Source organism: Coenobita brevimanus, chromosome 19 (assembly GCF_032717465.1).
Source record: "Coenobita brevimanus isolate Jiangsu-jjx chromosome 19, ASM3271746v2, whole genome shotgun sequence".
Lineage (NCBI taxonomy): Eukaryota > Metazoa > Arthropoda > Malacostraca > Decapoda > Coenobitidae > Coenobita > Coenobita brevimanus.
Genome location: NC_136972.1, coordinates 27,262,038 through 27,285,276, shown reverse-complemented (window position 1 = coordinate 27,285,276; position 23,239 = coordinate 27,262,038). Strand labels below are relative to the sequence as shown.

Here is a 23,239-nt window from a genome sequence, read left to right as displayed (position 1 = left end):
GCGATTTTTTCTCCTGATTGCGATTTTTTCTCCTGATTACGATTTTTTCTCCTGATTGCGATTTTTTCACCTGATTGCGACTCTCCTGATTGCGATTTTTTCTCCATCTTAGCAAAATCGTCTGTGTTAGGCAGAAATACGCGACATTTGTTAAGTGCGTCTGAAGTAGGTTGAAGGTTGAAAAATTTTACGCCGTTTTATTTTACGAGAAGGGAAGATGGGAGGGGAAGGGGATAGGGAAGTGTGGGGGTTGGGGTAAGGGGAGGGGGAAAGGGAAGGGTGGGGGTTGTGGTAAGGGTGGGGAAAGGGAAGGGTGGGGGTTGGGGTGAGGGGAGAGGTTGAAGGATGCGGCAAGTGAGGGTTGGGGTAGGGGCAGAGGTTGAAGGATGTGGTGGGGGTGGTGGGGGTAAGGGGAGGGAGGAAAGGGAAGGGTGGGGGTTGTGGTAAGGGGGGGGAAAGGGAAGGGTGGGGGTTGGGGTGAGGGGAGAGGTTGAAGGATGTGGCGGGTGAGGGTTGGGGTAGGGGCAGAGGTTGAAGGATGTGGTGGGTGGGGGTGGGGGTAAGGGGAGGGAGGAAAGGGAAGGGTGGGGGTTGGGGTAGGGGCAGAGGTTGAAAGATGTGGTGGTGGGATGTGAGATGGGAGGGGGGGATTTGGATGAGGTTTGGAGTGGGTTAGAGGGAAAAAGAGAGGGGAGGGTTGAGTGATGGGGAGAGGGTTTAGGAAAGGGAGGTTTGGAGTGGGAAGGAGAGGGGGCGAGAGGGATAGGGAGAGTAAAGGAAGGGAAGTTAAGAAGTTGGTGGGGTGGGGTGGAAAGGAGGGGAAAGAAGCGAGTGGATTGTTGGGAGAGGGATTTGTTGGGAGGGGTGGGGAGGAGGTGGGGGGAGAAAGGGGGGAGAGGTGTTAGAAAAGGGTGTAATGGGGTGGTTAGAGAGGGAGAGGTGAGGAGTGTCCACTGTGTAGGGGGGAAGGGAGAGGGGTTATGGAGAGGGTGGAGTGGAGTGGGGAGAAAGGGGCAGGGGTGGGTGTAGGAGTGGAGGTGTTGGCATAGAAGTGTTGAGAAGACAGGGGAGAGGAGTTTGTGGGATGGGTGAGGCTGTGGAGAAGTAAATGAGTCTGGGAGAGAGAGAGAGAGAGAGAGAGAGAGAGAGAGAGAGAGGGAGGCTGAGGAGATCCTTGGCTTAGCGTAATGACCAAGAGTATTGTGCTATTGTTGTGGGTCCAGGTATTGCGGGGGTGTGAGGCAGGCTGGCTTGGAGGGGCACTGCAGATATGATTTGGAGTGGGAGGGGGAGGGAAGATGATTTGGAGGGGGAGGGAGGACGTTTTGGATGGGGAGGAGGAGGGAAGTTGATTTGGAGGGGGAGCAGGAGAAAAAGATGATTTGGAGGGGCACCGCAGAGATGATTTGGAGGGGGAGCAGGAGAAAAAGATTATTTGGAGGGGGAGCAGGAGAAAAAGATGATTTGGAGGGGGAGCAGGAGAAAAAGATGATTTGGAGGGGCACCGCAGAGATGATTTGGAGGGGGAGGGAGGACGATTCGGAGGGGGAGGGAAGATGATTTGGAGGGGGAGTAGGAGGAAAAGATGATTTGGAGGGGGAGTAGGAGGGAAGAGGCCTTGAAGGGAAGAGGTCTTGGAGGGAAGATGATTTGGAGAGGGACTGGAGAGATGATATGGAGGGAGATCTGGAGGAAAGAGGGAACCTGGAGGAAAGATTATTCGAAGAGGGGCGTGGATGTGGGAGTTTTGGAGGGAAGATGATTTGGAGGGGGACGTGGAGAGAGGCACTGTGAGAGATGATGAGGAAGGAGGACTTGAGAGGGGACTTCAAGGAGAGAGGATTTGGAGGGAGTGGAGTTTGAAGGAAAGGTGATTTGGAGTGGGCCTTGAAGGGAAGAAGTAAGGAAGAAAGGGGGACTTGAAGAGATGATTTGGAGGGAGACGGTTAGGGAGGCAGGATGGGAGGAAGAGACAGGGAGCAAAGACTGAAAGAGAGAAGAGAGAAAAATAAAAGATGAGAGGAAGATGAAAGAAAGATAGACGAGAGAAAAATGAAAAAGGAGAGAGGAAGATGAAAGAAAGAAAGATAGAAGAGAGAGAAAAATGAAAAAGGAGAGAGGAAGATGAGAGAAAGAAAGATAGAAGAGAGAGAAAAATGAAAAAGGAGAGAGGAAGATGAGAGAAAGAAAGATAGAAGAGAGAGGAAGATGAGAGAAAGAAAGATAGAAGAGAGAGAAAAATGAAAAAGGAGAGAGGAAGATGATAGAAAGATAGAAGAAAGGAGAGAAAACTATTGGCATACGTTGAGGGCAGAACAAGAAAATGAAGACACGAAGAAAACAAATATACAGAAAAAAATAATACAAAAAATGAAAATAATGATGAAAGGAAGACGGTTTTTGACATGCAGGAGGAAAGGAAATAGGAAAATTGAGAGGAAATGAGAGGAAAAGGGGAAAATTGAGGAAAGAAATGGGTGTAGTGAGGAAAAAGATCAGGAAATAGGTGAAGAATGAAATAAATGAATAAATAAATAAAGGAGTTGAGGTGAGGGAAGTAAAGGAAGAAAAGGAGAAGTAAAAACAGCTAGTAAGATGGTTTTGAGGGACAGAATGAAAGAATGGGAAATACAAAGAGGTGAGAAAATGGAGATAATGAATAAATAAAGGGAAAAAAGGAAAGATAAAGAGAGCAGGACGGAATAAGAAAAAATAAATGAAGAAGGAAGGAAAGGAAGGAGGGAGGAAGAGGAGCATTACATACTAGGAGAGATTGAAGGAGTGAATGGTAATGGAAGAAATGACAAGAGTGAAGGAAGAGGGAAGAATGGATAATAAAAAGAGAAGGAGGGAAGAGATGAAAAGCATGAATGAATTATGAAGGAAGGAAAGGAGGGAGGAAGTAGAGAGCTGCTTACTAAGATGTGAAGGAGAGAATGATGAAGGAAGAAGTGAAAATGAGGATGAAGGAAGAGGGGAAGGAAGAACATGAAGGACCAACCCAGAAAGGAAATGAAGGAAGGGAAAGAAGGAAGGAAATGAGGAAGGAGAAAAAATGGAGGTAATATAATTTTTGTAAAGGAAGGAAGGAAAGAAAATAAGAAGAAAAGTTAAAGAAAGAGGAAAGGAAAAAGAAAGCCTAGTAAGAAAATGAAGGAAGGAGAGAGAGAGAGGGGAAGAAAATGGGTGCGTAATGGGGTGGTTTTGAGGGGTAACTCATTTGTTTTAATAACCTGCTTCCTCCCATTCAGAAGTGGACGAGTGACAGCCCTTTCCTTCCTTCCTTACTTACTTAGAGAGAGAGAGAGGGAGAGAGAGAGAGAGAGAGTTGAAGGAAAAGAGAAATGAGGAGAGCAGAAGTAAATAAAAAATGAAGGAAAACGGGAATGAACAGATGAGAAACGAAGAGAGAGAGAGAGAGAGAGAGAGAGAGAGAGCTCAGTACCGGGTCATATGTTTCCCACGGTACATATCACCTCAACCACAACACCCCCAATCCCTCCCCCTCTTCACCTCCTCTATCACCCCTCTCCTGTTTCCCTCTCACACCCCCACCTCCCACTCACCCCTTTCTTTTGGCCCCCTCTTCCCCCTCCTCCCTCTCTCACCCCTCTCTTCTAGGTTCCACTCCTTCTCTCCCTCTTCTGCTCCGCCCCCTCTCACCCCACTCCATCCCTCTCGTTCCTCCACCTCTGTGTCACATCCCTCTCCACCCCCTCTCACCCCACTCCATTCAATTCCACTCCTTCTCACCCCTCTCTGCTTCACTCCGCCCCCCCTCTCACTGCTTTTCCATCCACCTGAGAGAGAGAGAGAGAGAGAGAGAGAGAGAGAGAGAGAGTAGGTGTCGATGTTGGAAGGTGTACGTGTCCGTGGAAATGAGTGTAGGAGTGTGTGGAAATGAGCCAGCGAGTGGAAGTGAGTGGAAGGGGTGTTAGGAAGTAGGTACGTTAGCTGAAAAAAAAAAAATGAGAGTGGAAATGAAGGAATGAATGTGAAGAAACGAAATATGGAGTAATGGGTGCAGAAATAAGTAAAAAAATGGGTATAGAAGGTAGGTTAGAGGAAGATAATGAATAAGTAGATAAGTAAATTGGTTGAAGTGATAAGTAGAAAGGTAGGTTAAGTAAATTGTAGTAGGTGGTAAAGGATGTGTAGTAGTGTCTGGAAATTAGTAGTTGATGGGTAGATGGAAGTGTAAGTTAATGGAATGATTGACTAAAATAATGTATAGAATTTGGAGTAGGAAGGTGTAGACGTGAGATAATTACGTTGATGAAGAGGTGAAAAGAAATGAGTGTGCCAGTTGAAATGAATGCAAGTGTGATTGGGAAATGAGTGTGACTGTGTGTAGGTGTAAGGTAGATTGGTGGGTGTAGGCACTGAATGGTTATAGTGGAATGGTTACCTGAAGACAAAGAATTAATAGACATAGGTGTTGAAGTAGGCAGCCGTGGACGTGACAAGAAGTGTGTGGGTGTGTGGGTATATGTGTGTGTGGAGGGGAGGGGGGTATGTGTGTGTGTGGGCAGGTGGGCGTGGGTGGGTGAGTTAAGGGCGGCCAGGTAGTCCCGCCCACCCGAAGTAATTAACCCAAACATACGAGAGCAAAACCCACCTGCACTTGATTGTGGGGGCCGACTGGGGGGCTTTTCGTCTTTGCCCCGCCCCGCCCCGCCCCGCCCCGCCCCGCCTTGCCCTGCCCTGCCCTGCCCTGCCCTGCCCTGCCCTGCCCTGCCCTCCCTTACCATTTCATAACTCCATTGTCTTAAGTCGTTACCTGCCCCGCTGCACCCCTACATTCATTTTACCCACAGTCCACATATTTCCCAACCCCATGTTGATCACCATTCCATACCATCACACACGCCTTGCCTGAAGCCCATTCGTTCCTCGTCCCACCCCATCCCAGTCCCATTTCATCACTCTCTGATTATGACCCATTTATCATCCACCCCGTTCCACATTTTGCCCCCATTTCTTTCCCTGCTGATTACCTGAAGTCCTTTTTCTGTCCCATATTGTTCCTGCGTGTTCCATTTCATCCCACCTCATTGTCTGAAGTCTTGCCCCGCCCCGCCCCGTTTCATACCAACCCTCCATACTCGAAGCCCCACCCTATCCCCGCCCCGTTTCACTTCCCCGTCTCTCGGTGTTTCTTTCCTTATTTTTTTCTTGTGATCGATTCATCCTTGATCTGCCCTGCCTTGCCCTACCTTTGTCCTGTCCTGCTTTGCCCTTGACCTGCCTTGCCATTATCCTGCCCTGCCCTTGTGCTGTCCTGCCCTTGTGCTGTCCTGCCCTTGTGCTGTCCTGCCCTTGTGCTGTCCTGCCCTGCGCTGCCCTTGTCCTGCCCTGCCCTGCCCTGCCGTTGTCCTGCCTGCACTTGTCCTGCCCCCACCCTTATTTTGCCCAGCCCTTCTCATGCCCTGCCCATATCCTGCCTTATCCTAATCCCGTCCTTCGACACACACACACACACACACACACACACACACACACACACACACACACACACACACACACCATTGGAGAGAGAGAGAGAGAGAGAGAACATGTCATAAACACATTACAATATTAGGTTTAGAGGGGACAAGGGAAGAGGAGGAGGAAGAGGAGGAGACGAGGAAGTGGAAGAGAAAGAGAGGAGGAGGAGGAGAGAAAGAGCAGGAGGGAAGAGGGGGAGGGGAAAAGAGGAAGAGAAGAGAGGAGAAGAGACAGAGGAGGAAGGAGATGGAGAGGAAGATGGGATGGGAGGAGGGGGAGGGAAAAATGAAAGGAAAACGAAGAAGAGGGATTAGAGAGGAGAGAAATATGACGAAAAGAGAGAAAAAGAGTGCTGGAAAAGAAGGGAGAGAGAGAGAGAGAGAGGAAAAGGATGACTTTTGATAGATTAGTGAAGGAAGAAGGAGGGAAGGGGGGAGGGAGACAGATTGGAGTGAGTACTTATTGAGGGAGAGAGAGAGAGAGAGAGAGAGAGAGAGAGAGAGAGAGAGAGAGAGAGAGCGCATCAAGTATCGATTATTGGTGTTCATGTGAGAGGCGTCGAGGGAAGATGCGCCTCCTCTCACTCTTCTTCACGTACTCTTCTTCATCTCCTTCTCTCTTTATCATCTCCATCTTCATTTCCATCTAGTTCTTCATCTCCTTGACCCGTCTATCATTCTCCCTCTTCATTTCCCTCTATTTCTTCATCTCTCTCATTCTTCAGTCATTTCCCTTCGTAATATCCCTCTATTTCCTCATCTCCTTCACTCGTTTGTCATTCTCCAACTTCATTTCCATCAAGTTCTTCATCTCCTTCACCCGTCTATCATTCTCCCTCTTCATTTCCCTCTATTTCTTCATCTCTCTCATTCTTCAGTCCTTTCCCTTAGTAATATCCCTCTATTTCCTCATCTCCTTCACTTATTTATCATATTTCCTCTCCATCTTCCTCTCCCTCGCCTCCACCTCCCCTTTCCTGTTATTTTACTCTTCCGCTTCCTCTCATTTCTTCATTCCTCTTCTTCATCCCTTTTATTTTCATTTCCACCATTCATGTCCTCTTTCTTTCTTTCCTCTTTATCGAGCTCACACACAGCCTTCTTCTCTTCATCGTTGTTTCGTCTGCATTTGCCTTGTCTTCATATAGTCTTTAGTTTTCATATCCTTCGTGTCATCCTCTTCATTATTCACTTTCTTCACCTATTGCCTCTTTTTTCATCTTGTCACCTCCTTATCTTTTCACGCAGCCTTTCCCCTCATTATGCTTTTCCTTTCCTCTTCAAGCATTCTCCATTCATAGTGTTTAGAATGAAACACACACACACACACACACACACACACACACACACACACACACACACACACACACACACACACACACAATTTATATATTTATTTATTGATTCCCTCCGATCAGTATGGTACTTACTGTGTTGCCTTTAAGTGTACCGATATAACTTTTTAGCGTTGTGTCTCTGTAATTCCTTTTGTAACCTATAGAACAGTATGTAACCTCACTAACGCCATGTAACCCCTGCATACCCTCCTGTAACCCTGTACTAATGGCTGTATTTCATTCACCAGGCCTGTAATGAGTTCACCACCCACGTGATGAACTTGCTTCGTGAACAGAGTCGCACGCGTCCCATCACCCCGAAGGAAATAGAACGCATGGTACAGATCATCCACAAGAAATTCTCCTCCATACAGATGCAGCTCAAACAATCCACATGTGAGGCCGTCATGATCCTTCGCTCCAGGTTCCTTGACGCCAGGTATGACTTAGGGGGATGTTAGAAGCTGTTAGAGGTGTTAGAAGGGCGTTGGATGCTTTAAGTACCCGTTAGAAGGGGTTAGGAAGAGATAGAAGTTGGTAAGAAAACAATTCACATGTGAGGCTGCTGTGATCCTTCGTTCCAGGTTCCTTGATGCCAGGTATGACGTATGGGGAGGTTAGAAGGTGTTAGAGGCGTTAGAAGGGCGTTAGATGCTTTAAAATATGTATTTGAAAGTCTTAGAAAGGGATAGGTGTTGGTTAGATATTAAGTTTTACGAATTGTGTACTTTTAGGGCTGTTATGTTTTGCGTCCCAGGTTTCTTTGACGTTAGATGTGACTTTGGAGGATGTTAGAAGATGTTAGGGATGTTAGAAGAGCCTTGGGAGCTGTTGGTATTTGCTAGAAGGTGTTAGGTGTTTGTTAGTTGATAGAATTTGCATGAGCTTAGAGTTTTTCGAATTCATCCTGTCTGTGCCATGATGCTACGCTCTAGGATCGTTGTTATGTTAGAGAGAGAGAGAGAGAGGGAGAGAAATTGCGGATATGCTTTCTTTATAATGAAGCTTTAGTTCAGGATGCCTTTACGGCTGGTATATTGATAGGGGCTTTGAGAGGGTGTTAGACGTGGTGTGGTGGTATGACAGGTGTTGGAGGTGGTGTGGCTGTTTGATTTTAGACACAATTCATGGTGACTTATGGTGTTAGAAGATGATAGAGTGTTAGATGATGGGGTTCCTAAGGTGTGTTAAGCTGTGAGAGTGTTAGGAAGTGGTAGAGAGGTGCTGACTGCTTGGCGTTGACTGTAAAGACTGTTAGAGTGTGTTAATGATGGTGTCAGGTGATGGATGTTTAGATGGTGATGTTAGAGATTGCCAGGGTACGTTCAGAGTTGTTAGAGAGTGTTAGAAAGGATTGGGGGTGAGAAAGAGTATTCTGTGCTGGTTTTAATATGGTTTTGAGTGTTAAATAATGGTGTTAGAAGGTATCTGGAGTGTTAGATCTTGAGTTTGTGATTTGAGTTAGTACGAGAAATAGTTAGAATTAGTTTTGTTAGAATATTTGGTGTTAGAGGAATGAGTGTGTTGGAAAAATAATTGAAATTATTGTTAACTAGAGGAGGTGAAAACTGGTTATAAAAATCAGTTCTTATCTCTTCTTTGATGTTAGGATGATGATGAGAGAGTGAGAGAGAGAGAGAGAGAGAGAGAGAGAGAGAGAGAGAGAGAAACAAATATATACTAGAGACAGATAGATAGATAGATACTTTAAGTAGGTAGGTAGGTAGGTAGGTAAATGGATAGATTGATAAACAGGTAGACAGAAGGGAAGTAAAGGTATAGGTACAGAGAGAGAGAGAGAGAGAGAGAGAGAGGGGGGGGGGGTCACTTTACGAGCCCTGGTGTGGTGTTGCAGTAGGATTAACAGAGCCACTAGCACTCTTTTGACTGCCCTTACTACCCTCATATACCACGCCATCACCGCCGCCTCTCTCTCTCTCTCTCTCTCTCTCTCTCTCTCTCTCTGAAGCTGTCTAATTATCTTTTTTTTTTTTTTTAAGGGGTTGACACGTAGAGACAGACATGGATGTGAAAGAGATAAGAGTTGAGAGAGAGGGAGGTGGAAGTGAGGAAGAGGATGGAAAGGAAGAGGAGACGGGAAAGGGGAGGGGAGAGGAAGATGGATAGGAAAATGGGAGGGGAGAAGGGATAGAAGAGGAGATGGAGGAAGAGAGAAGAGGGAGAGGGGAGTGAGAGGGAGAGAAAGGAAAAGCAAGGGAAGAAAGAAAAGAGGGAGGAGGAAGAGAATGGAGATAAGAGGAAGAAATGATGGATAAAATGTGAGGGGGAGGGAGGAAGAATAAGGGATAGGGGAGAAGATGGGTTGGAAATGGAGAGGAGAGTGAGGGTAGAGAGGAAGGCAGGAATATGAAAGAGATAGGAGAGTGAGAGAGGGAGGAGAGGGGCAGAGGAAGAGAGGGTGAGAGAAGAGGTTGACATTTAGAGAGGAGGAGAGGAGAGGGTAGGAAAAAAGAGAGGAAAGTGGGAAGGGAAGAGGGAGGGAGAGAAATCAGTGTCTTCTCCTCAGTCACTAGCTCTGCATGGGAACTGCCTTCTTTTATCTTCGTAGCTCCTTCCTCCCTCATCTTCTCCTTCCCATTTTCTCTTCCCTCCCCCGCTCCATCTTTCCCTGCCCCTCCTTTCTTCCTTTCCCCGTCCCACCCCATCCCATCCCATCCCATCTTTTCCCGTCCTTCCCCCATCCTGTCGTATCCTTTGCTTTTCCCTCTCATCCCATTTGTCCTTTCTATTTTCCATTTTTTTCCTACCCTTCCCTTCAACATTCATCCTTTTCCTTATCTTCCCTTTTCCATCTGTGCATTATCCTGTTATTTCCTTTCCTTTCCTTTCCTTCCTTTCTCAATTCCCTAATCCCCTCCCTTCGCTTTTTTTTTAATTCATCTTACCCTACCCCTTTCTTTCCTTTCCTTTCCCTGTATAGGAAGGGATGGAAGAAGACAGGATGTAGAGAGAGAGAGAGAGAGAGAGAGAGAGAGAGGGGCTGCAAGAGTACTCAAAGGTGACGCACTGTGGTTAGTGTTTAAGAGATGTTACGATCTGTTACGAGCTGTAACCCACCTTACAGCCCTCTTCCCCTACCTTCTTTATCCCCTTTCCCCTCTGGTCCTTCCCCTCTCTCTCCCATCTCTCCATTTAGCTACCCCTCCCTTCCCCTCCTTCTTCCTCCCTTCTTAGTTGTTTCTTCCTCTTGCTCCTCCTCACCCCTTCATTTCTTTCTCCTCTTTCTTAATCTTCCTCTCCTCTCTTTCTGCCTCCCCCATCCCCCCTTTTCCGACTACTTCTTCCTCCTTCTAGTTCCTCCTTCCCCTTCTCTGGCCTCCCTTTCCCCTTCCGTACACCTTCAAATTAATCTACCCCTTCCCTCCCTTCTGTCTCCCCCTTCCTTCCTTCCTCTTAGCCCCCCCTTTCCCACCCATGTTAGTCCTCTCCCCCTTTCCCTGTTCTCTTATTCTTTCCCTTTCCATTTTACCCCTCCATTTATTCTCCCTAATCCTTTTCCTTCCCTTTTTGTGTTTCCTTCTTTCTACTCTCCACAACTTCCTCCTTCTCCTCCCCATTCCAACCATCCATCCTTCTTTCAGTGTTTAGCAAAGCGGATTATTAACAAAATTAGCCCACTGCAACACTTGTTTGAATTGTTCCCACTGAGGAATTTCTTCAGTAAATATATAAGCATTTCAGAGAGTCACAGTGAATGAATAAATGAATGGTGAATGAGAAATGAATACTTACGGTCGAAAATTTTTAGCCCCATATCCTGTGTTGTTGAATTATTTTGTGCCTCAGGTTTTTCAGTGTTTTTTTGAGCTAGGGAACTGAGAGGTGTGGTAATTTAAGGTGTGATTATTTTCAGTTCTGTATATTATTTTGGTGTTATGAAGGATGCTGCAGGTTGTAAAATGAGATGACGATTGATAAGTGGGTGTGTTGAGTGTGGGGTGGTTGTGGTTGGGAAGAGGTTACAGTTGTGGTTGTAACTGTGGTTGTGGTTAACTGATGACAACCTGATACCACAACCACCCCACACCACTCTTGTATATATATCCTGTAGTATGATAAGTCCAATTTATTTCCTCTGATTAATACAGCAGTTTTAGCCATCCCTGCTCACTCCAAGCAGAAGTACAAGCAGACCAGGTAGGGGAGCAGGAGTACAAAATCGAGTACAGAGGAATTCAAAAGTCTTTCCGAGGTACAGTTCCCTATCCTGGATCATCTTCCTTTTATCTTACCATGTCATTTTCCAGGAGACGTCGCCGAAATTTCAGCAAGCAGGCCTCTGAAATTCTGAATGAATATTTCTACTCCAACCTGTCAAACCCCTACCCCTCTGAGGAGGAAAAGGAGGCCCTCGCACGCCGGTGTGGCATTACAATCAACCAGGTACCACTTACCCTCCTCACCCCCATATCACCACCACCACACGTCTCCACCAACACCACTCTCACCACCATCACTATCACCACCACTACCACCACCGACAACGAACTACCAATTCCTCTGATAGTGTTCCTGCTACTTGACTCATCTTTTAAGTTTGGACGGGTTTTTGCGGTAATAATTGCGACTCACATGACTCCGTAGGGGCGGCTAGGGCTAGGGGAAGGATGGAGCATTGCAGTTCATTTCCCCCTTCCCCACCACAGCACTCCACCCTAGCCTCCCCTACCATCGCCTCTCCTCCCCCCCAACCCACGCCCCTCACCACTCTTTCACGGATCAGAAGTCGGGGAGCTGTGTGGAGTCAAAATTGATCCTAGAATTCACAGCTCATCTCTGGCCATTCCTAGCTGAGCCCAGGGTTGGACTTGTCTCTCAGCTTAAACAGAGGCTGGGATACAAGACCCTAGTCCAGAATGTCAGCTCCTCACGAAGTCAGCTCCAGCTCTCTTCTGTCCGACTGCCTCTTTAAACTCTTTCAGTAAATGCCCTGCTGATATCACCTTCTGAGCCTGGGGACGTCTTTTATATTCAGTTCTTTTTGCCGTCAGACGATATTCATTCAGTTTAGGAGTAAATTCCAAGGAGGAGAGGCATTGACATAACTCCACCTCTGGGGCTCTCTCCTAAGCTGCATAATCGTCTGGTGGCAATAAGATCATGATTAAACAGACGTCTTTGGAGTGGAGGGATTAGTAGGAGATTTGAGGTCAGTAAGTGCCGTGTGGAAAATATTAAGTAATTGGTGAACTGGGTGAGGGGTGGGGCGGGACGGGGCGGGGCAGGTGGTCTCCGGCATGCGACCCCGCCACCTGCCCCCGGCCCCCTGGTGGTGAAGACCCTCAACTCGTGTTTTGGTTGCCGTGGGAGAACTCGTAGCCCCTGTTCCTTAGCGATTCATTTTGTCGATAGCAGTTTGATATTTTCTCGTGTGTAGCCTACTGCGTAAATATCATACATAAAAATTTTCACGTACCATAATGAAAAAAGAAAATGAATGGAAAAAAATAGGAAGAGTTGCCGCGAAATCTCCAAAGCCAGGGAAAAAACGGCTTCCATAGTCGTGTTTTAGCTGGCATGGGAAACGCCGCAGCTACTGTTACCTAGCGATTATTTTACCTGTTTCACCATATTCCTTTCTATGCAACTTCTTCTTCTTCTATTTGGACATGAATTGCATATATATATATATATATATATATATATATATATATATATATATATTATAATATCGAGCTATATAAAAAATAAATAGGTTAGATATATATATATATATATATATATATATATATATATATATATAATATCGATCGAAATAAAAATAAATAGGTTAGATATATATATATATATATATATATATATATATATATATATATATATATATTATAATATCGATCGAAATAAAAAATAAATAGGTTAGGAGGAGATGCCGAGAAACCAAAGTTAACGAAAATATAACAAAGTACGTTTAAGTACTTGGGTAGTGTGATGAGTAAGGATGGGGGTTTGGAGGGTGAAGTGCTTGAAAAGGTACAGCAGGGAAGAAAGGTTGCTGGTTCTTTGAAAGCAGTGATAAGAAACAGGGAAGTGAGCATGGATGTGAAAAAGTTACTACATGGCAGTATTGTGATACCAACTCAACGTATGGAAGTGAAGCTTGGACATTGTTCGAAGGACACAAGTCAAGAGTGAGAGCAGTGGAAATGAGTTATTTAAGAGGAGCCTGTGGAGTCGCATGGAGAGACAGGCTGACGAATGAGGATATAAAGGAGCGTTGTGGTGTGGATGTGGATGTGATGGGAAGCGTTATGAGGAACACACTGAGGTGGTTTGGCCATGTGGAGAGGATGGAGGGTGAAAGACTGACGAAGAGAGTGTATGTGAGTGAGGTGGAGGGGGGAAGAGGGAGGGGGAGGCCGAGGATGAGCTGGAGGGATGGGGTGGAGAGGTATATGAGAGAGGGGAGTGTGAGTTGGGAGCAGGGCAGTGAAATGGCGGGGGACAGGGTGACGTGGAGGCGATTTGTTTGTGGCCACCCCAAACGGGATTGAGGCGTCTGGCAGTAGATATATAGATAGATTCCCTAACACCTCCATCTTAGCGATTTATTTTGCATTTTACATCTTAATTCATTCTTTTCATTTTACTTTTCATTTTGCTTACAGACGATTTTCATAGCGGAGGTCTTTTTTAAACCCATTCAGTCCGAGGGGTTTTCTGAAGCTGAGTAAAATCGTCCGAAAGAAACCAGGATGAGAGAGAGAGAGAGAGAGAGAGAGAGAGAGATGAATAACAGACGAGAAAATGCTGAATCAAACCATCTGAAGTCAGCCACATAGAGAGAGAGAGAGTTAATATTCATTTGTCCATTACCGAAGCAAACTGTTCATTAAAAAGATTAATGGTAGAATATTAAGGTGTGTGTGTGTGTGTGTGTGTGTGTGTGTGTTACAGAAGTGAGGAAGGAAAAACAAATGAAGGAAATCCCTACACCAACTTACAGGTGCCCTTCTGGGCGGTTAAGGAAGCTCCCTAACACCTCTTCCTTTCCGATTTATTTTTGGATACGGCTGGCTAATATCGCACCGTACATTAGTTATGGAGAGTATGGATTTTACGTAACACCGAGGAGGACGGCAAGGTGTAACAAATCAAATAAATCGCTTAGGAAGAGGTGTTAGGGAGCTTCCTTAACCGACGGGAATACGGGCCGTGATGTCAATTCCTGCTGCTTCCAGACGATTTTCCTCAGCTTAGCCTAAATCGCTCAAGGAAAGGCATTACGGAATCTCTCTTAAGCCCTCATTGGCCTGGGAGATTTCATAAACACCTTTTCTTTGGCGAATTATACTTCATATTGTCCTCCATGTTATTTATATCTTCTTATTTGCATCAGTGACGTACAGAAGGGTGTTAAGGCGTAATGGGCAGAATAAGTCGCTCAGGAAAAGGTGTTACGAACTCGAGGAAGCCAGTGAAAATATGCCCACTGAGTAGTACTGTTGTTGGCCTAGGAATGCTTCGTAACAACTCTTCCTTAGCGATTTATTTGGATGTTGCACCTTAATGTTCACGTGTAGAATGGATGGGTGTTTTTGTTATTATTATTACAGTATTATTATTATTATTATTATTATTATTATTATTATTATTATTATTATTATTATTTTATGCCGGTGCTTTATGGACATGGGTTTCATCAGTAGCATCGCGGTATAACGGGGCAAAATGAATCACTCAGGTGGAGGCGTCACGATTTATCCCAAGGCAACGAGAACGCGACCCCCTGACTTGTGCATTACAGACTCGCTGGGTGTAGAGCTTGAGCTGCCCAACCCCCACCCCGCCCCACCCCGCCTGACCCCACCCCGCCCCGCCCCGCCCGGGTGTGGGTGCGGGGCGGGGTAGGGTGTGACGGGGTGGTAGTGGGCGGGGTGCGCTACAGTAACGCTTGGTGGACGGTGTTTTGTGCTTTGGTAGTTCGTTGTCACCCTTCCCTTAGCTTTTTATTTGGTTCAGGTGTTTTTTATGGCTGTTCTCTTTCAGGCGCAAAAGACGCAACTTTTCCAAACAAGCTACAGAGATTTTGAACGAGTACTTTTACTCGCACCTCAGTAACCCGTACCCTAGTGAGGAGGCCAAGGAGGAGCTGGCCCGCAAGTCCAATATTACAGTGGCTCAGGTAAAGAACGTAACGTTTCGTTCACTCTCTTGCAGGAAACGAAGACGAAACTTTAGTAAACAAGCCACTGAGCTCCTGAATGATTACTTCTATTCCCACTTGTCCAATCCCTATCCGAGCGAGGAGGCCAAGGAGGAGCTGGCCCGAGCGTGCGACATCACGGTGCAGCAGGTATGGGCGGTCACCAGGCTGGCAGTGTTCCCTCCACCACTCTCACTAGCCACACTCAGCCTCAGACCATCTCTTAGTCACTCAGTCAGTCAGTCAGTCAGCCTCTACCCAGCTACACAAAGTTCAATTGTTTTTGTTTGACCTAAGTGTTGCCTACCTGATGCACGCCTCGTGGGCCGTGACGCTTGTGTGTGCCGATGGCTGGCTGGGTGGTGGCGGCCATCTTGGCTTCCTTATCTCCAGGGCACCCGAGGCCCTGGCTGTATAGGGCACCCGATGCCCTCGCTATACTGTACTGTAGCTTTATGGCCGCCCTCAGTCTGTGTACCTGTTGTTGTCCTGAGTGTATAGGGCAGTGACTGCCGTGGCTGTGTAGGGCAGCGACTGCCCCTCCTGTGTGTACAGCCCTGTGTATTGTGGGGCACATGTTGCCCAGTGACCAGGGCAGGGCCACCTGGACCCCCTGCTGCGTCGTGATGCCCCGGTGGCGCCCCGCCTTCACTAACCCACTAACCCGCGGCGCCGCCCGCGCTCCCCGCCCCGCGCCGCCCCCGCCCACTCCCACCGTGGGTGTGGGTGGCCTGGGGTGTGTTCCGGCCACCACTCCGCCCAGCCCACAGTGGGTGTGGGTGTGGGTGGGTGCGGCAGGTGTCAGTGTTGTCCGGGCCGGCCCCACCCACTCCATGCTTGTGTCGGCCGCCTGCTTGCCGGCTGCCGGTCGCGGCCCTCTGGCGTGCGTCTCGCTCCCTACGCTCGGTGCCGCCACCACTCACCGCCTCACACCAACAAACAAACCACAAAAGAACAAACAATATGCTGTAAAAATCTCTGTAGGTTGGGAAGACCAGCCATCCTCCTGCTTGTGTGCTGCTGCTGCTGCTGCTGCTGCTGCTGCCTGTAGCTGTCTTCCTGCTACCACTGCCTGCCACCCCTTCTCCCTCTCCCGCCTCCCCTTCACCCCCTTTCGTCTCATTAACAGCACCACCTGCATGTCATGTGTAGTCTAGTCAGTGTGGTAGTAACAGCTGTCCATCACTGTTGTGTTGAACATCATTGTTATATTACTAATCATGGTAGTACACTAACATCCTCGTAGGCTACAGCATCTCATTTATGTATACTTACGTAAAGGGTCGTAGTCTACGTGGCATAAGAAGCTTCGTAGCACCTTTTCCTTAGCGATTTATTTTGCATATTTCACCTCAGCATTCTGTTGTGTGTTATATATATATCATTTTAATATTGGCACAGTTTGCACCATTGGCACACAAGAGAATGCTCAGAATAAATCACTAAGGGAGAAGTGCAACGAAGGCTCCACTGCCACTGAGAATACCAACCCAGTACCCAATATGTTTATGTATACATGTATATTTTTGCTCACCGATTCCTAACTGTGCACATTGGACTCAGATAATTAATAACATGAAAAAAATAAATCATGCATTATTATTAAGAACTGAGAATAGCTAACTTTGAATAACGAGAGCACGACTGTAACCTGTAATATAGTTTGTAATACTCTACAGGGATAGGGGAGTTCACTGTAACCTTTCCAGATTTGCTCATATTTATATCTGAAGTCTGGGCTATTTAAGGACATTTTATAGCTGAAGTCTGGGCTATTAAAGGACATGTTTTTGTATAGTCTTGGACTGTTTAAGGACATTTTTATAGCTGAAGTCTGGGCTATTTAAGGACATTTTATAGCTGAAGTCTGGGCTATTTAAGGACATTTTATAGCTGAAGTCTGGGCTATTTAAGGACATTTTATAGCTGAAGTCTGGGCTATTTAAGGACATTTTTTTTAGCTGGTCTGGGCTATTTAAGGACATTTTAGAGCTGAAGTTTTTTTTCATGTTCAATATCTGAAGTTTGGTATATTTATGGAAGTGATGTTTACTTGCTTCGAGGACAGCTTCCACACACACACACACACACACACACACACACACACACACACACACAAACACACACACACACACACACACACACACACACACACACACACACACACACACACACACACACACACACACACACACACACACACACACACACACACACACACACACACACACACACACACACACACACACACACACACACACACACACACACACACACACACACACACACACACACACACACACACACACACACACACACACACACACACACACACACACACACACACACACACACACACACACACACACACACACACACACACACACACACACACACACACACACACACACACACACACACACACACACACACACACACACACACACACACACACACACACACACACACACACACACACACACACACACACACACACACACACACACACACACACACACACACACACACACACACACACACACACACACACACACACACACACACACACACACACACACACACACAGGAATCTCTGTATGCAGCATGTTTCAGGAGCGTAATGCTGTATGATAGTGAGATCTAGGCAGTGTAAGAAGAGGATATTCGCAGGCCCAAACGTACAAAAATGACAGTGATTAGGTGGATGTGCAGTGCGTCCTTGAATGTGAGGCCTGGGGGGTGGGGGTTTAGGTGTACGATGGAAGAGGTGAGAGGAAGGATAGGACTGGAGTGTATTGGTGTTGTGATGAGGAGGGGTAGAGAGAGATAGTTTGGACATGTGGAGAGGAGCGGGGAGAACAGTTGGGTGCAGAAAGTGAGTATTGTGAACGTTGGGGGTAGGGTTACGAGAGGCAGACCGACAAAGACCTGGGACGAGGTCATGGTGTGTCCTCAGGGATAAGGGACTGAATAGGGAGGCTGCCAGAGATCGAGCAGGGTAGAGAGCCGCCAAGACCAAGGCCGACGCATGTATGTGATAAGATACGAGACAGTACGATTCGATTTTGTTACCAGGAAATTATTATAGTCAACTTTGGGGAGACTTGCATAATCTAAATGAACCGTGTGTCGGATGAAAAACAAGAGAAATCAGGTTATCCTCGTACTAAAAGGGCTATAGAGAACAAGAACACAAAGAACTTTATTAAATATGAACCTGTTACGATTTCAGTAAGGTGATGGCTTCTTTTTATTACATATTTATTAGTACTTGCTGGTTTTATTATTTTTTTATTTATTTTCAAACTGGTGGAGTTGGATACTGCCTTCCTCTACACTTTCCCTCTTGATTTTCGTCCTTTGCAGCTTAAACGTAGCACAGTGGCAGAAAATGATGATGCTACGACTCTATATCCTTTCCATAGCACTTCTTTGGGACTAGCATCATATTCTGGTGTTCATCTCGACATCCTTTCCATAGCACTTCTTTGTGACTAACATCATATTGTAGTGTTGATCTCATCATAGCAGTGAACATGGAGAGAAGTGCAACGGTTCTGCATCCTTTCCATAGCACTTCTTTGTGACTAACATCAAATTCTGTTGTTCCTCTCGTCATAGTAGTGAAGATGGAGAGAAGTGCAATGGCTTTACATCCTTTCCATGGCACTTCTTTGTGACTAGCATCATATTGTAATGTTCATCTCTTAACTCAGCACTGAAGATGGAGTTATCAGTTTTATGCCAAGGTAGATTTAGGCCATTATAGTGTATTCTTTTAGGCTGATGATATTCCCATGGTATTAGCAGACATTTAAAAGATACGATATTGAAGGGATTACATGCTGTACGAACGCAAAATACTTATATAAGAACATTTGTTTAGTCTGGCCTTTGTTTCCATTATATTATAAGGCAAGTAAAGCGAGTAAGGGAAGCGTCACGAATTGGGTAATATTATTTCTTGATCATTATTGCCATCATCATCCTCATCATCATCATCATCATCATCATCATCATATTTATCACCACCACCATCGTCATCATCATATTTACCATCATCATCATCATCATCATCATCATCATCATCATCATCATATTTACCATCATCATCATCATCATCATCATCATATTTATCACCACCACCACCACCATCATCATCATCATCATCATCATCATCATCATCATCATCATCATCATCATATTTACCATCATCATCATCATCATCATCATCATCATCATCATCATCATCATCATCATCATCATATTTACCATCATCATCATCATCATCATCATCATATTTATCACCACCACCACCACCACCACCATCATCATCATCATCATCATCATCATCATCATATTTATCACCACCACCACCACCACCGTCATCATCATCATCATCATCATCATATTTACCATCATCATCATCATCATCATCATCACAGTATATTTACGCCTTTATCATCATCTGTACCTGCATGATTGAACAATTACACGTAGCATCAGAATATTTTCGATTTAGAAGGAAGTTCATCTTTTCTTTACAGGACTCTTAGATCTCTTCACATTGAGTCCTGAATCCGTATTACAAAGTGGTACAGGAGGCTTCGTAGCACCCCTTCCTCCGCGATTTATTCTTGGATATGACTGGTTAATATCCCTGTGTACGCTATTTTCGCAGAGTATAGCGATGTTGGAAGGGTTTATATAACACGGAAGAGAACATTAAGGTGTAACGAAATAAATCGCGTATAAAAATGGTGTTAGGGAACTTCCGTAACCGACGAGAATACATGGAACTGCTTCGGCGCTAATGGTCACGGCTCATATGAAGTACGTGCTACAGGTGTCTCATTTAGGACAGGTGTGGTGGTATTAGCGGGGGTGTTTATGTGTCAGTCGTTGGATCGTGCGGATGATTGGCAAAGAAAGTTTTAACGTTAATCTCATCATCCTGTTTCACACTCCAATCTGGGCTCGATCTTACGGTCTTTCAAGCATCAGTCCAACACTAAACCACTTGGCCACCACCTTCCCCAACCTTACTACTTTGCAATAAGGTCCTCAATGGCATGAACCTCTTGTGTTTTATGGTGTCTCTGCACAAGTCTTCAGCGCTGGAGAGATTTTACGAACTGGAGTGGTTGCTGAGCAGGTCCGGCCCGCTAACGCATTGGTTGGTCTCTGAGTCACTTGTAGCCAGGAGTCACTCGTCACTCGTAACTAGGAGAGAATTGGGCCAGACTAGAGCTTCCAGGGTGGCTTCAGCAATCGTCCATGTGTATAACTGGATGTTGAACGATGTTTCCTTGGGGTTTGTACCATATTCACAAAATTGATTAAGTTCAGAATTTTTAATAAATACCTCGGTTCTTCAGCACCTCCAGACGATTATTATTATTATTATTATTATTATTTTTTTTTTTAGGAGGGTTTGAAAGGGTTGTATTGTCCGCGGTTAAGGTGGTTCCGTAGCATCACTTCTTTAGCAGTGTAGTTTTGGATATAGGGTACGGGAGAGCAAGGTATTATACGCAAAATAAATCGGTTAGAAAGAGGTGTTGGGAAGTGATATCAGAATGATTTATGTAACACAAAAGTCGTGACCAGTTGGTGATAAACAAAACAAATCGCATAGGAAGAGGTGTTGGGAAGTGATATCAAAATGATTTTATGTAACACAAAAGTCGTGACCAGTTGGTGATAAACAAAACAAATCGCTTAGGAAGAGGTGTTGGGGATAGAATGAAATATACATCACAAAAATATAACAAGATGAAATCAGCAAAATAAATCGCTTAGGAAGAGGTGTTAGGGTGCTTCCTTAACCGACCAGAATATGGACCCCAAGCTGAATAAAATCGTCCGGAATAGGCTGACAATAAAGGAGGTCGCCGTACTGAAGGGGTGTGACTTTACTACCACGAGTTTCCTTTATTTTTGCTTCAGACGATTTTATTCAGCTTAGGGGAGGCTTTGGCACTGGAGGGGTTAAATAAAGGCTTCATTAACCCCCCTCACTATACTCCTTTTACTCTAACTTGGCCTAAAATTGCCATCCCTCCATCTGTAATGCCGAGTTGTAGCAATAAATTAACGCTAGAATATGATGCTAGTCACGAAGAAGCGTTATGGAAAGGATATAGAGCCATAGTACTGTCTTATTCTGCCTGTGAGCTAATAGAATAAGCTGCAGAAAGACGAATATGTGGGCCAGAAATACTCCTTTTGCTCTAACTTGGCCCAAAATTGTCACCTCTCCATCATGAATGCCGAGTTGTGGCGATAAATTAACACTATAATATTGATGCTAGTCACGAAGAAGTGCTGTGGAATGGATATAGAACTTTTAAAAATTGTTTCGTGAGTAAAAGAATAAAATGTCACTGGATTGGATTTACCATACTCCTTTTGCTCGAACTTGGCCTAAAATCGACACATCTCCGTCTTGAATGCCGAGTTGTGACAATAGATCAACACTAGACTATGATGCTAGTCACGAAGAAGTGCTATGGAAAGGTAGTTGAGCTATAGCATTGTTTTTTTCTGCCACAGGTAAAAACAATCTGCAGAAGGACGAAAATCTGGGACGAATTTCGTTGAAAGAGTAGTGATTAATACGGTGACTCCCTGGTATTTGCCCTGCTTTCGGATGATTTCATTCAGCTTGGAACATCTCTCTTGTTGAAAGTGAATACAGTATTTTCCCGGTGGGTTCTCGTTCATACGGTATGAACTTAGAGTCACCAACAACTGCAGCTACTACTATTACTACTACTTTTACTACTACTACTACTACTACTACTACACGTATTTAAGACCTTAATAAACAAGGCGTTTTTACCTGCGGCGAAGTCAGCAGGTTTATAATAGATTTTCTTATGAAATACAGAGTTGTCCAGCATGAAATTTTGATTTGATTTGACGTCAGCCGATACACAGTTTCGTCGCAGGTCTATGAAGATGGTCTCTTCATGTTTTATAATCACATATTTGCCTTTAGTGAACCCGGTGAACTGCAGCCTGGAGTTGCCCTTCTGCACTCCACCATCCTCCTGTCGGGGGGTAGGGAGGGAGTGAAGGGACGTATGTATACCTGGACACCTCCCACCTGACTAAATTGGTGCCACCCCATGAAGGCGTCCCTCTCCAGCATTGCCTTTTGATGTTGCTACTCCCAGATGGTTTTATGCGGTTTAACACTCCTCTCAGATGATGTAGTTTGTTTTCGAATACTGCTACCACCAGACGATTTTATCCATCTTTAAAATTTTGGGACTGGGGGGTTAGATCAAGCCTTCATGAACCCCCTTCCCTACTAGAGGTATGTTCTGGGGTGAATAAAATCGTCTGGAAGCAGGAATGAACTACAGAATAAATCGCTGGGTGGAAGGAGTTAAGGAGTTTTATATAAGATAGGAAAGGCCTCTCGTACTGATAGGGTAATTTAAGATGGTTTTATTTAAGTCAGGAGTCTTCTTAGTCCAATAAAATAACAAGTTTTTAGTTTATTAAAATCGTCAGTTTTTTCTTAGCCCAATAAAATCGTCTTGATATTTTTCTTAGTTCAGTAAAATCGTTTGAGTTTTTCTTCATCTAATATAAAGCCGTTCGCCACTTCTTCGTGACTAGCATCATATTGTTGTTGCGTCTCAGAATTCGGGAGGAAGAGATGTTAGTTTTGGGCCAAGTTAGATTGAAAAGAATGTTGATCTTTATTGCCTCAGACGATTTTTCTTCCTCTTAAAAAAATCCACCCAGGCTGAAGGGATTAGTAGACGTTATTGAAGGCTTTATCTAACCCTTCAAGCTGAAAAACCCATCCTAGGCTGAGTAAAATCGTCTCGAAAACAAGAATAAAAGAATCATAGTGAAGGGATTAACAGATACTTCTAATCCTACCTGCAGACGGTTTTCCTTAACTAGGGGAAATCCTCTCGTGTAGAAGGGAGTTGATGAAAGCTTTATGTAACCCCTCGAGCCAAAAAATCCATCTTAAACTGAATAAAATCGTCTGGCATTAAGATGACCGTATATTTAGACCTAAGTTATATCTCAAGTTGCAATACACATCAATTTTTCTTTTTCGTTTTATTTATTTTTTCAAGTACATGGGGAGGATGGAACGTGTCTGGCCCTCTCATATGGTTGCTGACTGCATTCTGTAATATGGGATGCAGGCTAACCGTACATAATAACACACACGCGATCCGTAAATGAATGTAAATTGACTGAAATGACTGTAGAAGATT

General features: G+C 45.1%; 1 protein-coding gene across 2 annotated transcripts in view; it reads left to right on the top strand.

Annotated features, from left to right (window-relative positions):
• exd (PBX homeobox extradenticle) overlaps positions 1 to 23,239 on the top strand; it is a 654,526-nt gene that overhangs the window by 617,471 nt on the left and 13,816 nt on the right. For both annotated transcript variants that reach the window (XM_080266197.1, XM_080266196.1), the window contains exons 4-5: positions 7,072 to 7,262; positions 11,092 to 11,227. In XM_080266197.1, coding sequence (XP_080122323.1) covers positions 7,072 to 7,262; positions 11,092 to 11,227 — 327 coding nt within the window. The remainder of the gene's footprint in view (positions 1 to 7,071; positions 7,263 to 11,091; positions 11,228 to 23,239) is intronic.